This window comes from Meleagris gallopavo, chromosome 14 (assembly GCF_000146605.3).
Source record: "Meleagris gallopavo isolate NT-WF06-2002-E0010 breed Aviagen turkey brand Nicholas breeding stock chromosome 14, Turkey_5.1, whole genome shotgun sequence".
NCBI classification, from domain to species: Eukaryota; Metazoa; Chordata; class Aves; order Galliformes; family Phasianidae; genus Meleagris; species Meleagris gallopavo.
The window spans coordinates 14106450-14125919 of record NC_015024.2 but is presented as its reverse complement, the minus strand read 5'-3'; the positions used below and the strand labels follow the sequence as shown (position 1 = coordinate 14125919).

Here is a 19470-nt window from a genome sequence, read left to right as displayed (position 1 = left end):
GGACTTTGCCTGCTGAAGTGAATCAGAATCCCTGCCCTCCAGAAGCCTGCTCTTCATGGCTCTGGGAGACAGAGGACATGAATCAAATGAGGTGCTGGATTTCAGGTGATAAGCTTTTATGTGCTCTGAAGAGACAGTTCCACTTTGTCCTGGCAATGCTAAACATCCAGAATGGTTTATCAGCATTAAATCTCACAGCTTCAGGCTTTGAAAAAATCAGGAGTGGGGCTTCTGAGGGGCATTAGGATATTCTAGGCAGCTGAATTCTAATTCACTGCTCTTACAGAAAATACCGTGTATATATAGATCTGGTCCTCAGTCCCTCTTGAAAATGTGATTTGAGATGCAATACAAACAGAAGAAGAAGAAGCCCTTATGTTTTCCTAGGAATTCATATTTCCTTTCTCCCATTGCTCTAGATGAGACTATTGTGCCTCCAGACGTGCCGAGCTACTTGTCCTCCCAAGGGACTCTTTCTGACCGGCAGGAAGTGGTCGTCAGAGGAGATAACCAACAGCCTAATGGACACATAGACAGCAATGGTGAGAACCAGGTCATTTCTTCTGTAGTACTGCATCTGAACAGGATGCAAGGATGGAAAAAATATAAAGTATTTCTGTGCTTGTTACGAGTTATCTGATAGATCTTTGCCATCTTGTAATCTCCAGCCTCTGCATTTATGGAGAAGGAGGACTCTCTCTCACTTTACAAAGCTACCCTCCCCCTGTTATAGCTGAGTTAATTAAGCAGACAGCTTCAAAACTGCTCAGTCAGGCCATAACGAGTATTTTTTTGCTAATTTTGGATTAGTTCTTTGGCACTGGAGTTACCATAGTTAAGCTTTACTAGAAAGTACATTAGCATTGCCTGTGCCTTCAGGCTTAGAAATTAAATGCTGGGGTTTTACAGTATTTAAACACAGCACATTAAGAAAGAAAAGTAAGTGTTCTGAACTAAGATTCTCCTAAGATTACACATCACTTATAATTTTAAGCTAATGTTTAACAGAATCTATTATCTTCATTGCTGTTTTTCCCTTTTGCAGCTTTTATGGGTAGAAATATGACTAACAAGTCATTCAGCTGAGGGCAGATGGTTGTAATCTGTAGCCAGATGGTTCGTTTGTTACAGGTATGTGTCAGACTGATGCTGGAAGGTGTCCAGATGTTGAAGCTCCCACTGTAGGTTGCAGACAACCAAAGCTGTGCATTGGCTATAATAAAGACACTTGGAAAACTGAAGACACGGCTGATGGAATGCTTGTTCCAGATAAGACAGGTACAAAACTCATTAATCTAGAAAGGTATTTCATGTTTGTACAGATCAGAAAGCCCTCTGAGTCAGACAGCAGTGAGACGAGAAATTGTTACCTTCAGAAAAAGAGGCCAGAATGTTTCTCAGGTGTGAGCACAATAAATCTACTTTCTCCTGCGTGCTTTGATCCTCTCTCGAAGTTGGATAGTTTGAATTCAAGGACCCATCAGAAGGAGGAGGACTGAAGCTTATGCTGGCCATTGCTCACGGCTGGCTGAGGGGTGTTTTGATTTGAGCTGTTCCTAAAATGAAGAGAGCCCTTCCAAACTGAAGGTGTTAAAATTTTTTCATGGCCTTTAAAGGCACTGTCATCTTCAAAGCTCAGCTTTTCTTTTTTAATTTGAATTTTCAGAATTTTACTGTTGTTTTGGGCACTGCACCTGCTGCTTCTCTTTGCCAATTTCTTGGGTGTTACACTTTTCTATTTTTAGGATAAATTCTCTCTCCAGGAGAAACAGTAAAGCAGAATAATGAAAAGCTGTCAAGTGCACTCAGGAAACTAACTTTCAAAACTCAGAACCTCCTTTCATCTTGCTGCTTTGAATTCTGCTGTTCCCACTAACAGCAATAAAGTATCCTGAGATAACAATACGATTTGACAGTGATCCCTATAAAGCAGCAGCACAAAAATAAGAAAGGCAAATTGGTATTTTAAAGCGGTTATAGGAAAGTTCCAGTTTCTATTTCTGCCCTGACTAGAAAGTCTGGAAAAGGAAATAAGTGTGTAGTTGATTTTTAAAAATGAAATCAAACCTCCTTTGGAGTTAGAAAAAAAAAATAAAACCCAGCTATTTATTGGAACTACCTTTAGTGACAGGACAGCTGCTGAGTTGTGACAAGCACAAGTTTTTGCTAGCCCTGAATGTAAACCAAAAAATGTGCATGTTATCTACCAAGCGAGCTTCCCACTCTCCCAAGTGCTTTGTGTGTCTCAGTGCTGACAAATTCCAGCACTCAATCTGCATTTGTTGCTGTTTTCTCTTCCTCCTGGAAAGGCTATGGCCTGCCTGTTGTGTGCACAGACTGCAGCGGCAGCACAGACAGCATGAACATCCACATCTATCCCGGCGAGTCGGAGTACTACGCCGAGGGCCTTCAGACTCTGGATGGTTCCTACCACAATGCACTGAGCAGCAAGGAACGGAGCAGGAAGAGGGGTGCAGGCACCACCAGCCTTCTTCATCCGCAGCAGTGCAACGGGATTGCCAGCAAGAGGGTGGAAGCTGATGGGACCCTGTACCCCAGCAACCACGACAGAATAACAGCTGTGAGCACAGCCAGCCCTCTGCTTGCAGACCAACATGGTACGCCGTTCCCCATTTGCTTTTTTAACTTGGCTCAAGGGCATGAATGACAGCAGCAGGGTTGGTTTTGTGCATACTGCTGGCAGGCTGAGCATCAGCTAACCACTCTGCCTTGCTTTTCTGCAGGCTCTTCGCAATCAGGAGCAAAGCCTTCAGAGCTTAACAACCTGAACTTGGTGAGAGCTTCACTGGCAGGAGGGTCACTAAAGCAACTGAACGTGCTTCCTGAAATTCCCCCAACACTACTGGATCTGCAGAGCGAAGCAGAAGCAAAACAGGCCCTCCTGGCCAATGGCTTCACACCCAAGTCGTGCGACTCCAGTCATGCGTTTAAACCCTCGAGCAGATCAACAGACTGAGAGGACAGACTGCCATATGCAAAGTAACAAAAATGCTATTATTATTATTATTTTTTGCACAGAGTATATAGGCTACTTACTTCTACCTCAAATCTTGAACTGATGACCTGTCAAAGGCAAAAAAACAGCTGAGGTATGAGAAACAAGCTTGTATGGGGAACAAACTCCTGTTCGAGCGTCATCTGTTTGTACATAGTTTAAAACTTCCCTGTGAAGTATGAAGCATTCAAAAGTTGACTTGCATATGAAGCACATAAATGCAAGAGTTATTGTGTAAAGAGAAAAGTATTTGATACAATTGTACATAAGAGTTTTCATATATAAATATATATATAAATATATATATATATATATATATATCTTTTACAGAGGCTATTTTAATCTTTAGTGCATGGAAAACTGAGTGAAATTTTACAATTTTGGCAATACTGTTTTCAGTATCAGGTTGCTGTTAAACTTTGTGAGAGAAATAATTCTGGTGCCTTAAATGCATAAACAGAAGTTTAAAAAGCCAGACTGTTCCAAAGGGATTGTCCTCTTTCCAGTGGAAGTCCCTTTAAATCAAGTATCAATTGGGTTACTTAGCACAAATTCTTTCCCCTCTGAAATTTATTGCACTTAACACATTTAAACAGAGATCTGCAACTGTTTGAAATGAAGCTTACAGGAATAAAGAAAACAAGCAGTGAGAAATTACATAGCAACCTGATTTTTTCCTGTTTGTGGAAGAACTTAAATTCCATTATTTTTCACAACTGCATAAGAATTTGTATTTTACCCATGACACATTCGAGTGGACCACACAAGTGGCACTAAATAATTCAGCAACAGTGCAGAGCCCCAGAACAACCAGACCAAATGGATATCATGACTAGCGAGCAGTCATTCCCAAAATAAATAATTCATGCAGTAAACCGTGGGGTGGTCTCATGCGTGGCACCACTCAAAAGCTTCACAGCAGAAGGCACTCTGTGCCCAAATATGCTGGTACAGCACTCATCACTGACAGCCAAACTGCAGACACTGCCCCCGAATGGTGCATACAGTGCTGCAGCCTGTCCTGTGCACGAGGAGCAGAGTCACCTCTGCCACTTTAACACATTTGCTAACCAAGCAGTACATGTCTATCCTGGAGGGGGGTTCAAAACCATGGAGCTGTTGTGACAACAGAAATTCAGTCCTGCTCTGACAGCTGTACCCTTAATTCATCTGATACTTTGACTTTCTTCCTGCAGTACAATATTCCACTTGCTTGTTCAACACCATCGCCCTGATTTGCAGCCAGACTCTCGGTGAAAATATCCGCTTCCAGTTAATTATGCTGCCTCGTGTAGCAAGTTCAGAAATGTTCTCCTTTAGGAGAGAAACTGTGGTTGAAAGTACACGTTAAAATGGAAATGTCCTAAATATTTTTATGTGGTCTTTTAAGTTCATCCATGAACGAGGGGGGAAAAAAATGCTCATTTTGGTGAAACAGATCTTTGTCACTTGTAACTTCAGTACGAAGCTTTCTATTCATAGAAAGGCTGCTCTCTGTTGGTGTTGGTACCTGTGGATGGAGGACTCCCTTCCAGTTATTTATAATTTGAGTTCTGCTAATATAAGGTTGCTAACTCTGGTGATGACTACTTTGGGGAAAGGTTTATTAGGGGGGTTTGTTACTTTTTTCCTTAGGAGCAACACAAGTGCCAGTTCCACTGCAGCAGAATCGAGTGGAAATCTTGCTAAGACTGTGGCTCATAACATGCAGAAACGCTGCAGTTTGGGTTCAGATCCATTACTTTTGTATCTGTCTGAGACCTACCACACCTGTGGGATTTTAATAAAGTTGCATGCTGCCCTGCAATGGCAACGTGCCCATTTATTTTAATGTTGGTCAAGTCCCACCTTACCTTGAGAAGCCAACATCTCCTGTAAGGAAGGATCTGCGTCTTCTGCATCGCAGCTGAAGGCGAGCTTTGCTGTAAACAAGCCAACTGAGCCCGACCTTAATGAAGCAAAGCATAATTTAGCCAGGTACCTGTCTGTATCAGTTTCTGACTGTTGACACGTTTGCACTTTGAGACAGGTGGCTAATTACGTTGAGTGCCAAGTCTGTTCCAAGCAAAGGAAATGGATGTTAGAAAATCATAAACCAAGCATGTGTGAGCATATGTTTCCCTTTCCTCAAGGGAAAGGTATGCTTCAAAACCAACTCAGTGAGGACGGGGGGACTGGGAACACAGGAATGACTTAACTGACGACTCATTTTGCTGGCAGAAATGTCATCACCATTGCAGAGACAAAGCATAGTTGCCACATTAACATTTGAAAATGATGTTTCTGAATAAAGATAACTGCCTAACGTTCTGACTTCCACTAAATATGTGAATTTGCTGCTTCTAAGAGGCAATGTGAAAGAGGAAGTATTACTTTTGTGTACAAAGTTATTTATTTATTAGAAAATTTGGTACAATGTTGTACATTGAAAAACATGTAAGATATTAAAGTGTCTAACAAATGCATTGAAGTGTCTTTAATAAAGGTTCATTTATAATATTACAGCTTTTTTGTTGAGTGAGCTTTTGGGAGTTTCAGTTAAAAACTAAATAAAATTCTGATCCATTGCTTTACTCTTTTCTGACTTTCTCTGATGAAGGTACAAAATCACTGCCAGAACATCCATTTGTGAAGTCAGACCCACAAATGTAACCTCAGATACCGTTGAGCAGTGGGAGACTTTGGCAGTCTGACCTGGGGATGGGGTGGAAGTTGGGGGCTGTACTAAAAGATACAATGAAGAACTCATTTGAAACACAATTCTAATACATGGACTGCTGAAGTGCCTGGCAGTACTGTTATCTTGGCACTGAAAGCAGAGCAGATGGGGTGTATGTGTAAGCATGTAAGAAAAATGGGGCCAGGATAGCACCAGATTCAGCTGCAGTTGTGAACAACTTTGGCTTTCTCAAACCCAAACCCCACCCTGTCTAGAAATCACGGAGGCAACTTTGTGATTGAGATAAGCGTGAATTCCCACTTAAACTAAATTCAATTTCTGTATATTAAAAAATATTATTCAATTGCTAATTTGAAGTACAGCACAGCTTTTCTGAGAGTATCAGATAATTCCCTTAACACATGTAGGAGTTACAGTATTTTAAAATGGGAAAGAAATACCCTTTAAGCCAATGCCTTGAGATTCAACATTATCCCAGGAATGGAATAAGATGAATTTTTCAAGTTTCAGTAAACCTGAAATAACTGCCAAAATGTATCTAAGAGCTCAAGGCAAACAGGCAGGAGAGGAAAAACACTGAAGTGTATTTTTCACGTCCTCCTCTCTTGTAATCCCAGAACTAAGTGTCATTTCCAGCAGGATCAGTGCACTGCTGTGTGCAGAGCAGCCCCTCTCCCCACTTGCCTGCTGCTGCTGTACGAGGACAGGTCCTTCCTGCGGTGTGCTGGGTGCAGAGCAGGTCCTGCAGGGCACAGGAAGGGGACGAGCCTGGAGGCTGGTGGAAATACAGCAAACAGCTCAGTAAGGCAAACCCATGACAATTCACTAACCGCTGTGGTGGGGTTTTTTTCCAGCTAAATTTGCTGTCACTGCAGTCCCACATGGACACGGAGTGTTGAGCTGCAGGCTGACAGCCCTGGGCACCGAGCAGCCAGAAGGTGCTTTAACCTCCCCTTCTACCCACTGACCATTCAACCTCAGCAAAAAAAATAAACAAACAAATAAAAATAAAAATAAAAAGCAAGTGTGAGCAAAGGCAGTTCCTGCTGTTTACCAAACTAGCACGGACAAGCAGCCTTAATGTCACAGAACTGCAGTGGTTTCCCCCTATTCCATGCATGGTTAAGTTTGCTAAAAATTGGGCTACTTTTTCTAGGTGGTGATGACAAGAACTGATTATGTAAATACTAAACAACAACAAAAAAACTGTATTTGGATGCGGGGACTGAGGCATGATTACGTTCAGCTCAAGTAATTAAATGCCCCAACAGCAGTTCTGACCCTCTCATCTGTTTAAAGAGCTTTAATAGAAAATACGATGCAGCTTTTAAGACCATGTAATAAATCTCTCACCCTCCAATGTCCCTAAAACTGAGTCTGCTATATATAAAAGTTCATAAAGGAGACAACCTTCGAAGTGCTGCACTGTGCCATGGAAACTGGGAGAAGTAAGCGGCCAAGACGGGACTTGGTTGCAATTCCCCATTTTAATTGACGATTATTTTTAGGAATTACGGTCTCTGTTCTGCACATTTTATTTGCCTGCCAATGATTTTCTAAGTTTAGGACTCAGAAAAGTCTGATTGCTATGTGACGGGATGACAGCATAATAAAACATCCCTCTTTAAGGAGAACAACCAAAACGTTACACGTAGGACACAGGGAAACACATCATCACAGACTTGACTTTGGTTACCTCACAAACGTTGAGCAGATGGCCAGGAAGAGCATCCCAGCCTTTGTGCCCGCAGTGCATGCCAGGCAGCTGCCACCTCCCAGCACTGACCAGCAGCCGCCCAGCCTGGCCCCCTGCACGTCACCACAGGGTGACCCGAGGAGACAAAAGTCTCCCAACAGCCTCCATCGTGCTGATGCAGCTGGGAACCTGCAGCCGGCCCAGGCCTCCCTGCACAAACACCCTCTGTGTCTAAAAACTTCCAAGCGTCACGTAGCCCAGTAAACTTAGCCAATTATTTCCCCCCACCCCCCCGGCCACTCGATTCTGGTGTTGATTTTAAGTTAGTAATTCCAATCGTGCCTTTTCCACCAAGCACGTCCCAGCACCATGTGGGCCACCACAGCTTCCCCTTCCTAGCACCACACCAACACAGAGGATTGCTCTGCCTGCCAGCAGCCCCCAGGAGCGCTTTGGAACCACCCCAACTCGTGCGCTCCCCTCTGGGCTCTGCCATTCCCAATCCCTGCTCCTTCACTGAGGGAGGAAGACCAAGGAAAGGCCAAACCGCAGGTCTTTGCTGAGGCACAGCTGTAAAATAATACACCACCACGCTTTTACTGGAGAAATGTGAGTCTAATTAATAACGCCACACTGGTTACCACGCAAGAATGCTTGCTGTGCACCTGTAGGTATAAACAGGAATATAAACTTTCACAAACACGGCTCAAAATCAGAAACAAATGGATGATTGTCTCTTACAAAGAGCCCTCCCAACCTGGAATACTGTCAGTGCTGTTGGAGGGCGGCAGGCTGTAAGTCTACCACAAACAGTAGAACCCTCCCAGTGTTACGAGGCAGGTGCCACCGAATTATGAACACTTGCTTTATTTCAGCTTCCCCGCTCAGCCCACGAGCTGGAGGTTTGCAAAACATTTCCCCTGCAGGAGTTCTAGCAACGCCTTTCACAGCCACCGTAATGAGCTATTTGCCCCCCAAACATCACTTTTTTTTGGCATAACTCTTACAATGACTTCACTCATTTTCCATGCAGGAAAAATTTCATGTTTGGGAAATTGGATTATTTGAGGATTTACTTTTCGTTAACGGTGAACGTGGAGTTCAGGCTGCTTGACAGCTGCTGCGGGCGCAGCCAAGAGGCGGCAGGAGGAAGAAGGCTGCGCTTGTGGGCAGACTCCTCCTCGGGGTCAGCAGCTTTGCAGGCTCTTCCACAAGGCACAGCTCAGAGCAGCAGCTGGCGTGTCTTCTCATAGGTCCCCAAGAAGATGAACCCTCCCAGGCTGATGGCTGCCATCCGCGGGACGACACCTGCAAACAAGCTGGAGGCAAGGAAAAGGTGGCTTCAGAGCTTGAGCGGATGCTGCGTGGTTGGCTGCAAAGGCTTTGGGAAATAAAGCCAAAAAAACCCCACCTCAGATGGGAGGCCACCCCATCCAGCCCAGCAGAGGTACACCAACATGGTCAGGATGCCTCTCGCCAGGAGCTCCTGACAGACACAGCAGCACGGACGACTCCCAGTAACGTGCAACAGGGCCAGGAGGGAGGGAACAGGAATAACCCTGTGTTCAGCCATGATGGTTTTCGTGTGCCCGATCCCAACAGTTCTTGGAAGTTAACAGGAAACTCGCGCAAAGCCAATTACTCCAAAACAGTTGGTTTAATAACTTCAGGATAGGCCAGTATTCCCTTCCAGAGGATTACAGGCTTCCTTTGCTGTGAGCAAGGATTAAACATTAGGCTCAAATCAATCCACCTTCCTCTGCTGAGTGTTGGGAGGCCTCAAGCAGCTCGGGCTGGGCTGCACAGAGATGCTGCTGCCCTCAGCTCTGCTCCATGCCTGGGTGTCTGTCCGTGCTAGGACTGCATGCAAACCCCCCGGGAAACCAAGCAGCTCTGCTGTCTCCCTGTGCCACTGCTCACACTGAGCTTGGGAAACCTCTGGCTGCAGTAACACTGGTTTTTGCTGTAATGAGCTTTGCTAAGGAGCCTGGAGCACACAAGCAGATGGAAACATTTTATGGCTTTACTAGACAGCAATTGGTCTATTACCATAATGACAGCTTTAAAACAGAGTAATTTGTACAAGGCATGCACGGACAGAGCACTGATAGGGTAAATCCTACAGCGCAGCACTGCTCTCGGGACACACACCATCTTTCTCCTGCTGAATTAGACAGCCCTTATTACAGGAGCAATGGCAGGCATTCATTTACAGAACAGCACATTCAGCACTCAGCTAGTACCCAAACAGAAGCAGATAACCCAGTTACCCAGCAGCTGTATTCCTGGCAGCACGCATTACTAACCATCACTTCCAAGAACCCTAGACATGCTACCCCCAACTTCTCTTTCTCACCTGCCACCACAGGTCTGTCCCTCCCAGACCCACAGCTCCCCCGGGGCAAGGAGAGCTGAGCTGTGCTGCAGGCTGATCCACGCTGGGCCCTGCTGGGGCACATCTGCCCCATCAGCTGATGAAATGAATGGTTTGTTTTCCAGCAGCCCCGCCAGAAACCCCTCTGATGGGCACAGTTCTGCCATCTATTTGGATCTGCACAGATTTTTATTTGTAACCATTTCATCTTTGACCCTGCCCCTCCTGTAGCACTGCTCTGTTCCCACTGGGGTTTTCCTCCTTGCTGAAGCACGTCTCCCAGCTACTAATGAATCCAGCACCAACAGCTGGATGGCCTCAATAGCTGCAATAAAAGCACAAAACATGACTGACTGGCAAAGAATAACGGTGGGCTTTCAGGTAAAGATACATCATGCTCTCCTCAACCATACGATTCGAAGACCCAGGAGTAACATTTAAATTCCAGGAAGAGGCCTGGCTTTTTCTGGCAGGTGTGTTAAACCCACACCACATGCCCTCCCCTCCATCTGGGTGCAGCTCTGCATTTCAGCATTCCTAACCCAGAAACAGACCTCAGTCCCACAGTTCCAACACCAAACGTTACATTTTGGGGCCACACCTCAACAACCGAAAGCAGCAAGCTCCTGGCACAAGGGCTGCTTACATGGCCCACGTCTGTGAGATCAAACCCTGGAGACCGGTTTGGTGCTGCCCACCGTGCCTCACTGCATCCTGACAGACCTGGAAGCTCAGCCATGGACCTGAAGCAGAGAAACAGAGCTCTGCCCCCAGTGAGCACAAACTGGGACAAGCCATCTAACCCGATCTTTCCCATCAGTCAAAATAACACCTGTCTTTCTCACCAGTGAAGCTTCATCCATTGCTTTCAAACACCACCACCTCCTTGCATGAAACACACTCAAAAAAAGATAAATTTGCATTCATGTAAATGGTTCATTCCTCCATTGGTGGGGCCTAAGGGGCACACAGATCCATTTGCCTCATTTCTACTCTATCTCCTCTGCAGGCCTGTCTCTCTGGACAGAAAGGGATGTGAAATTTCTTGGCGTGAAGCAGAGGGATTTACTAGGTGCAAAACAGGAAGTTGAGCCCTGCGCTCTGGTTTTAATAAGGTGGCAATAAGCAATGCATCTTTCTGCCCCCAGAATTCCTCCTCTTCAAATACAAGATTTATTAGAGAAGTCATAAATCATTTCATGTTGCAACTGGCCAAAAAGGCCCGACGTTTTTATTGTTTTTGATAAATAGATTTATAATTGGCAGCAGGCATGGCAGCCTCTGCGTTTATTTTTCCCAAGACTTTCTTCCTTTTCCTTGCAGCTGACACAGCTTGGCCTACTTTACATTTTACTTTTTCTCTAGATCACTTATTGTTTTGATTTCAATTGAATTGCATTCCCTTTGGTCCGAGTCCATGGGTACTATCTTTAGGCAGGGTTTAATCGGGGGTTGTTTAGAAAAGGGCACTGCTGAAACAGCCTTAAAAGAACATAAACATCTATTTTTATTTTCTGCTCTCGGCAGAGGGAAGGGGAAGCTTCCCCCAGCCAAACCCGTCTTGTTATGCCCTCCAATGTCAGCTTCCATCAGCTGCACAAGAGGACCTGAAATGCATCCTCAGATGGACACCTCAAAGAGAGAACCTGAGACAACCATCCATGTTGCTGGTGGTGTACACAGCTGGACAGCTTCCTGGAGTGACTGTCCAGAACTTCCTGCAATTTGTTTCAAATTATTTCCCACATGTGTAGAAAGAGGACTGAACTTTTACTAGCCGTGTGAGCGTGGATCAGATGTTAAGAGAAAACTATCTCCTGCAAAGCTAAAATGTACATGCTGCTTTCAAGCAGCAGTTTACAAATGTTAGAACAGCACCCCAAAAGTATTGGCCACATCAGGAGGATTACAAGCCTATAAAAATTATAGCGAAAAGCTCCGAGTAAAGCTTCCACAAAAACCTTTCACTTCTCTTTCAGGGCAGGTGGGACACAGACCCCAGCAAAGGAAGCACAGGCTGGACCTCATGGGCCAGAGGAGCCTCTACTGGCTGAGGTTGAGACGAATATTCCGTATATTGACTTTGAGAGACCAATAACCAGTGTGACTTGCACTCAAACAGGGTAGGGTAACATAAAGGAAGCAGGTGTCTAAAATCTAATAATAATTTATAAGCCTGTGACACTTTCTTCAAAAGCTCTCAAAATGTTCCACAAATGCTACCAAAGGACTGTTTTTCACAGCATCGCTCCAAGGTCAGAAAAGCAACTCTCATTCTCAGGAATGAGTAAAGTGAGGCAAATTAAGAGATTGAATTGACATCATCCCAGACTTCCTATAGCAGTTAGAAGAAAGCCTAGAACAACATTTCTACACCCTGGCGACAGCAGGAAAGCAGCTGGAGAACTGCTCTGGAGCTGCTCTGATTGATTAAGATGATGCCTGTTTCAGAAAACCTGCACTTTTTGCCATGAGTGCTTCCATTCTGCTTCTCAGTAAGATCAGCAAATACAAAGGAATAGAGGACAGCTTGCAAGTGTTGTGAATGTCAGTAGGAAGCTGCCAAGAGAAGACCACCCATAATGGACACATAGCTCCTGTGCTGGCGATCCCTGTTGTCTCAGGAGGTGATGTGATTCACACACCTTGAGATCAAACTGTGGCACTAATGCCACAAAACTCCGTGCATGACCAAAGTTTAAATGGATCCATAACACAAACATTCACATTCATGGAGGTAAGTCCATCACAGGCTCTTTAACACAGAGTCATTTTCAGCTCAGAAGTCTGGAGCTAACCTAAGACGTGGACCCAAGGAAACACACCCAGTAACATCACTTTGGTTGTCTTCCTTGGCCACTGCTCCTAGCCAATGCTAAAGATCCATCACTAGACTGGAGAGACCTTCATTCTGACATAGAACAGTTGTTCTTACCTACCTGAGAGCTGCTCCCTGGCCATGCACTCAACAATTAAAAAACTTTTTTGTATGACACCATTCGAACGCAAGCAGGCCACTGTCCCCCCTCCTGGCCCACCCCAGGCACACAGATACACTTGAGCTGTGCTTCTTCAGCACATCCTTACCCTGGCAGTCCTTGTGTCCTCCAGATGCCACCAAGGGCAGCCAGAACATTTCCGCTAGCAGTGGTGGAACCAGCCTGCACCAAAAGAGAGAGAGGATCAAAAACTGTTGCCAGAGAGATTTAGTTATTTATTAAGCACCCAGTCCCTCATTAGCACTACCTTACAGCAATTACAGAGGTCCTAATGACCTCCTTACTCCAACAGAAGTAAAAGCTCATTGTCTCTGGGAATGAGGCAGAGGACAGAAGGGGAAATGTAGGCACAGAAGAACAAAACAATCACCCCAAGGTCACAGAGCTGGCTAATTACTGAGTAGGGGCTCCAGTCTCCTCTGCACTACACTCTGCTCCACATTCAGCAACTGACTCTGAACAATATTAATAAAAATACACTCTTAAAGTGACAACAAGTGACTTTGTTACTCACTGGCTTCAGACTCAAACAATAGCAGCCTGGAGATTAATTTAAGAAATACTAATTACCAACAATGTTTAAAAACATGAGCAGTGTTTTGAATGGGAAAATTACCTTGAGTGAAAAACAGAGGACAAACACCAGGACTACAGGCAATTAAATTACATGTGTGATCTAGTTAGTGTGAGATGACTAATGGTCTCAGAACATTTCAAAGCACCACCATTCCCTTGCCAATGCTGACCTGGTTGCTGAGGACAGTAACAGACAAATGAAATCCATTTCCTAGAGCTTTATCATTAACGCTGTCCAAAGGCAAAGAAGCTGCATCAGGAACAACACCCAGCAATGAGAGGTACAACAACACATGGTGAGCACAGATGCACATGACTCAGCTGAGGAGGTGCATGCCAACAAGAATAGACATCCCTTTACTGAAAGATATGAGCCATAGGGTAAAAACAATCCTCACAAATTCCAGGATGCCTGACCTTTGCCAACATAACAGCTCTTTTCAGGGCAGGGAAAGGCTTTAGGAACACCAGGCTTTACGCTATGTGGCTTGCGTAGCTCTGCTCTGGATCAGTGAGAACGATGGGAATACTAGATTTATTAGCACTTTAACTGCTCACTAAACATACTAATCTTACAAGCCATTTTCCTTCTGCCTTGGATGGCAGAACTAAGTCATCGTGATCTCTGTGGTTTAAAAACGTGGGATGAAAATCTAGTGTCAAGCCCTCCTCAAAAACCACACACACAGAAACCACTATCAGAACAACAGAGGAATAAATCCCTGTTGGGATGTTTAACTTTGGGCATCACTGCATGAGCCTCAGCAAGTCTGGGGTCCACCAGAACTGCAGCACCTTCTCAAACAGCTACTTTGGGAAAAGACTAGAAGAATAACTCGAGGAACAGAACACAGTTTCATTAGTTCTGCACGCAGTGCCTCTTCAAATCTAATCCTGTCTTCAATGAGAAGAGCAGAAGTCATTATTAATATGCTTTGAATTTCATTCTGTAATGGCCACTGAGACACTCTGAAACTACCCCTGCCATTCATCTGCATGTCTGCTGGTATTTCCCACTCTTACCTTTGCCAGCATAATTCTCGTCTTCGCTACATCGAGAGGTGTGGTAACTGCAGCTGCAAATCCACCTGAGCAAATTAAAATACCAAACACAAGTGAGACATTGTTGGTTAAATATGAATGCCATACTACCTATAATTCTCATAGTTGTGGTCAACACTGCTTCGTTATTAACGCCTACAGCGTGTTTCCTCATGTCAGAGTCCAGGTACATTTGTCAAAGGTCCACATACAGAGTGTTTTATTCCTGTATGTTGGCTTAAGGAATAACAGTTCTGTGCTATTAACCTTACACTCAAGCATCCCTGCTGAGATTGGTGTCCTCTCAATTTGGACGCATATGAAGAATATACAAAGGCCTTAGCAATAACAGACTCCACTTTCAATAACTACAGGCAAGCATGAAAGGAAAAACCTGCTTGCTCATGAGCAGAGAAGGCAAAATAAGCACGTCATGTCGTGCTCTACCTTGAGAATTAAAGTCCAAGCATTGACATTTTAGAAAGAGAGGGAAGATGTTCTGCATCTGAAACACAGAGACAGACTGGATCTGAACTTCAACTGTTAGACCTGAGATTCTGCTTCCAGGGAAAGAAGACAAGCCAGAGTTTGGGATGGAGCTCATTTCCAATGAAAATCAGCTCAAATTTGGAAAACGAGAATGTGAAACTGTTGGAAATTATCAGAAGTCTGCTGCCACAAGTGTCATCTTCTCACAGGCAGTTTTATTCTCCCTAATCACTCCCAAACTTCACCCTTGGAGCTCATTACTTTCACTCAGAGCAGCCAGCTCAGCTGTGGCTTTCGTCCCAAAAGCCAGAAATCTTAAGCTTATCCATGTGCACGTCTCACCCACAAATGTGTGTCTATTTCTCCACATTTTAACACTGTGGCTACAGACTGGCCTCTTGCACTACCCAGAGACCAGCTTTGCTGCTTTTTCTCCCGGGCTCTTATTCCCTTTGCCTTATTTCACCATCCTAAAATTAACTGATTTCTCTCTGCCTCCTCTATTCACAGTATTCTAAGCAAGTAATTCATGCTGAGGAAGAGCCAAAGTGAAGGAAGCTTCTAAAACGCTGGAGCAGCACAGCAGTAAGTGAAGAAAGAAAAGGAAAGGAGGGAAGAAAGACTTGTTCTGAAATCTGTCCTCTGTGTTCCCTTTGGTTTTGTTTTGTTTTTTTTTTAATCTCGCTCCTCTGGAGCTTGGATAAACTATCTGCTACAGCGAGGAAAAAAGTGACTCCAAAGGCTGAAGCCTACACAGCACCCAGGGAATAAGCTAAAAATAAGTTATTTTTTGCTCCAAGTTTTCTGGAATGTAGAAAAATTGATCTTTTCTTTTCTTGGGATGGAAAGGGAGAAAACATTTCTTCTAAAATCTGACAAGTAATGAAAAAAATGTCAGCTCCCCAGGTGGATGGTGATTTTACCTGCACCTCTCACAGCCACCGCAGCTGGAACACATTAAAGCCCTGCTTTCTGTCAGACAGGGGCTGGCCAGCTGGCACCCTGTAATGACTCCTCACAGCTAATTAAGGAAGGTCCCATGATAATTCAGGGTGTGCAGTAAGGCAAGCGCGCAATCCCTTGGATCTCCAACAAGAATAGCAGGGAAGCAGAGTTAATGAACGCCCCGTTTCGAGCAGCAGCTTCTGCTCACATAAGGTCAGCCCATCAGCTTCACTCTGCCGGAAGTTTTCTAGCAGTGACTTCTCACTAAAAAGCAGAAAAACGGGTTGCACTCAAGAAGCCAAAGCAGAAACTATGAGCAAGTTAAAGTAAATTCCAGCCCATTCCTGGACCTTCTTTAAGGTCAAAAATCTTTTCATTGTGAGCCAGTTTTTGACTAAATGACCCCAAAGGTTTTGAGAGAACGGCTGGGTAAGAAACTTGGTGCTCGTGTCAGCGATGTATTTTTAGAGTAATAAAAATAATCTCCACGGAAAATGGTGGATTTACAAGTCTGGATGTGGAAGTTCTTCCTTTGCCCACAAATCAAGATACAATTGAACAGTGAATCACATGGCTGTTGGATATGTATGAAGCAAAGATCTCAATACAGCACTGAGCTGTAGAGGTGATGGTAGCACTGTAGTAAGGCAAACTTACTTTCTTTATTGGAGTCTGTTAATTTTTTTAAGCAATCATTCCTAACAATTCCTTATTGGCAGGATCGAACTCAGTTGACAGCATTTTGAACAAACACAATTCATTCTGATACAACGTTCCAAAACACTCTTATCTAAACAGTTTAATCTAGACTGATTGGTTTTCATTTTTTCCCCAGCTAACATCTGGATCTTGCAGACTCCTTGGTTATTAACTTTTCAGTGTTTCTTTTTCCATCACTGGAAAGTATTTGGTACAGATTTACCAGTCAATTTAGAAAGACAACAGCAACAATAAAATGCTTCACAAGCACAACAGCAGGATAAATTAAATGCAAGTTTGCATATGTTTAACAAAAACACAAGATTAAAGTTAACATTTGTAGGGAACAACATTTTATGGTGGGCAATAAGTCCGACAAAATGAACATGCTTCAGCCTTAACCCTAATTAACCAAGGTAATTTTAGAGTGACCTCATCAACAATACTGCACGGCTATCTCACAACTCCAAGAGCTGTCACACACAGCTGATAATATCTGTCCAACAGTCAGAAAAAATAAGGTACTGTAGTGTGAGGGGGAAAGGAAAGGCCCAGATGCATCCAACCTCATGCTCGTGATCCTTCTGTCTCTGTAGAGCTACCAAAGAGAAAAGGCACCTCCAGAGTGGCCTGGGACCAGACCAGTGGACTGACTTACCAACTCACTCATTGAGAAGGTTCCTTTTATCCCTTGCCCTTAGAAGGATCTGTCACTGGCTTGAGCTCAGCAAGTAGCATAAAGATAGATCTGCACACAGGAAAAGGCTCTTGGCTTGTTAACGCTTCTAGTAGGGCAACAAACACCTCTGTTGGGAAAAGGAAAGTTCATGCTACTGGAAAATTCATTACCTGTCTCCCAAGAAGTTACAATGGACACTGTATATTCACACATGTCAACTAAACAGCCTAAAATTTACCTAGTGCAGGGTGTTAAACAGAAAATCCCCCTGCTACTCACACTTCTCCGTTGACCAGGTCTTGATGGAAGTGCTAGAGACAGACATCCACTGTTCTGAGGCCAAGCAGAGAGCAGTTTACCTTCACTTGGCAATAAGAATAAAAAGTCTTGAAGACTTCAAGATAATCCTCTAGGTTTGTGCTGACATTTCCTATCGTTCTTAGCGGACATATGCAAATAGAAATTGAGAAGCATCAGAACAGAATGAAGTACTTCATTTGAAAACAAGACATAACTCTAGGTCCTAGTGGTAAGGAAGCAGTTCTTGATTTGAAGATGTATTTTATTGATATTAGGTTAATTTTTAAGAAGTTGATTCTAGTCATTTACTACTGCAGGGATAACACCTGCCAGTGGCACAGCAAAGTGACCTCAGCAGAAGTACCAGGAGGAGAAGCACTGCTCTTCCAGTGATTGAACTGGTCTGGATTTAGAAGCATGGTCCAGGCAAACAGTGAAGGGAGATCTTGAAAACTACTCAGAAATTTATTCAGAGCTATACAGTTGAGGAGGCTTTCACACACAGTGTGTAATCTTGTCAGAGCCAATTAGATCAAAACAAAAGTGATGGGAAGTCCCTCCTGTTAATGTGCAAAAAGGTGTCATTAGTGCTTTTATTATTCACTAGGCTTGTACCTCCATTCTCTGTGACTCTGTCAAAACAGAGCACAAATTATTAATGTTAAGTCATTCTTTATTTTTATTTTTTTAAACTCTGGGAGAAAAAGGAAGCATCTTTAATAGGGGCAGTTTTCACACTAAATGAGCACTCTGGTGCTCTGACAAACAGGAGCAGTATCACTGTTGCAGGGCAGTGCTTTGCTTTCCTAACAAAGGTCAATACCCACAGGCAGAATTTCCTTGCCACCAGCCCAAATCTGTGGAGGGCACCAGAAACCCACACAGGACTCTTCTGGGACACTCTATAATACAGACCTACTCTTGAGTTCCTCCCCACTGCTTGCTCACATACCTCCTTCTCTCAGTCCCTGACTGCTCCAAGTGTCTCCTCTAGTTAATACACCAGAGATGATGAGAAAGCTGGTCAAGGCCTCTGGGGATTAAATCATTAACAGATGAGACAGAGAAGATTCTAAATATCTGATATTTATGTTCATGCCTATTACGTTTCTATAAAAAGCCCATGGATAGCATACATACATCCTACACATGTGTGCTCAACAAGAGTCGGGGCCTCTCACAGCACTTTGGCTGAAATCTCTGTTATTTCACAGGCACTGGGGATGGAATTCAATATATTGTTACTCTTTGTTCTGTCTTTGCCAAACAATCAATTACGACGTAGCTAGGAGCTAACCAACACATTCAGACACACGCATATATGTGTGTGCTCACCATAAAGGGAAGCCAAAGAGGACCTCTCATTCAGTTTGTTTCAGCTTATTACCCTGCCCCTCAGGACCTCTGACATATTTTTAGCAAGTATTGAATTCAAGCAAGGAACACGGGAGAAAAGCACGTCTGTGTGACTTCTCTAACCCACAACTACCATGGTGGCATTTGATAGCATCTTTGCATTTAAAAGCAGGATTTTGGATAATCTTCTCCATTGGAGGTTTATAATGTGATGATTTAAACCCATTCAAATGCATAAATACATCTTATTTTCTTCACAGGGCGCTTGTGGCATTTCAATTTTTGCTTAGGGTGGGGAAAAAAAAAGGGATAAAATGTTTGGTCTGGTTTTTCTTCCCTCATTTGAAGCTGTAAGCAGGTAGTTAATCGTTTTTAATGTGGAATAGAAACTTCAGAAAGCAGGAAATTATTTTTCCACCTCCTCCATTCAGTAATGGAGCTAAATATGTTCAGTAAAACAGAATGGATGCAGGGCTGGTTTAGTCCAATGCAGATTCTGCCTGTTGAGTGTCTGCAGAGGGAGGGAACGAAAGGTAAGGTTCTGACCCAAAGCCAGTTTAACCTTGTGAGTTTTGAAGCAGGCTCTCAAAGGACACATTTCAGACAGGGAGTTTAAAATG

The 19470-nt window shown here is 43.9% G+C and overlaps 2 protein-coding genes across 6 annotated transcripts in view; one reads left to right on the top strand and one right to left on the bottom strand.

Moving 5' to 3' along the window:
- The window catches only part of LRIG1 (leucine rich repeats and immunoglobulin like domains 1), a 52796-nt gene extending 47278 nt beyond the window's left edge, over window positions 1–5518 (top strand). Inside the window, exons 15-18 of one of the 2 annotated variants that reach the window (XM_031555615.1) lie at window positions 420–542; window positions 1132–1278; window positions 2310–2618; window positions 2745–5518. In XM_031555615.1, coding sequence (XP_031411475.1) covers window positions 420–542; window positions 1132–1278; window positions 2310–2618; window positions 2745–2977 — 812 coding nt within the window. In that variant the 3' untranslated portion in view covers window positions 2978–5518. Of the gene's footprint in view, window positions 1–419; window positions 543–1113; window positions 1279–2309; window positions 2619–2744 lie in introns of both variants that reach the window. The other variant, XM_031555614.1, reaches the window with a different exon arrangement.
- A 51-nt stretch (window positions 5519–5569) lies between these two features.
- SLC25A26 (solute carrier family 25 member 26) overlaps window positions 5570–19470 on the bottom strand; it is an 85355-nt gene continuing 71454 nt past the window's right edge. For 3 of the 4 annotated variants that reach the window (XM_010718698.3, XM_010718697.3, XM_003210166.4), the window contains 3 exons: window positions 14365–14429; window positions 12854–12927; window positions 7987–8711 (listed from right to left, as the gene is read on the bottom strand). In XM_010718698.3, coding sequence (XP_010717000.1) covers window positions 8615–8711; window positions 12854–12927; window positions 14365–14429 — 236 coding nt within the window. In that variant the 3' untranslated portion in view covers window positions 7987–8614. Of the gene's footprint in view, window positions 6472–7986; window positions 8712–12853; window positions 12928–14364; window positions 14430–19470 lie in introns of those variants that run through there. The other variant, XR_795191.3, reaches the window with a different exon arrangement.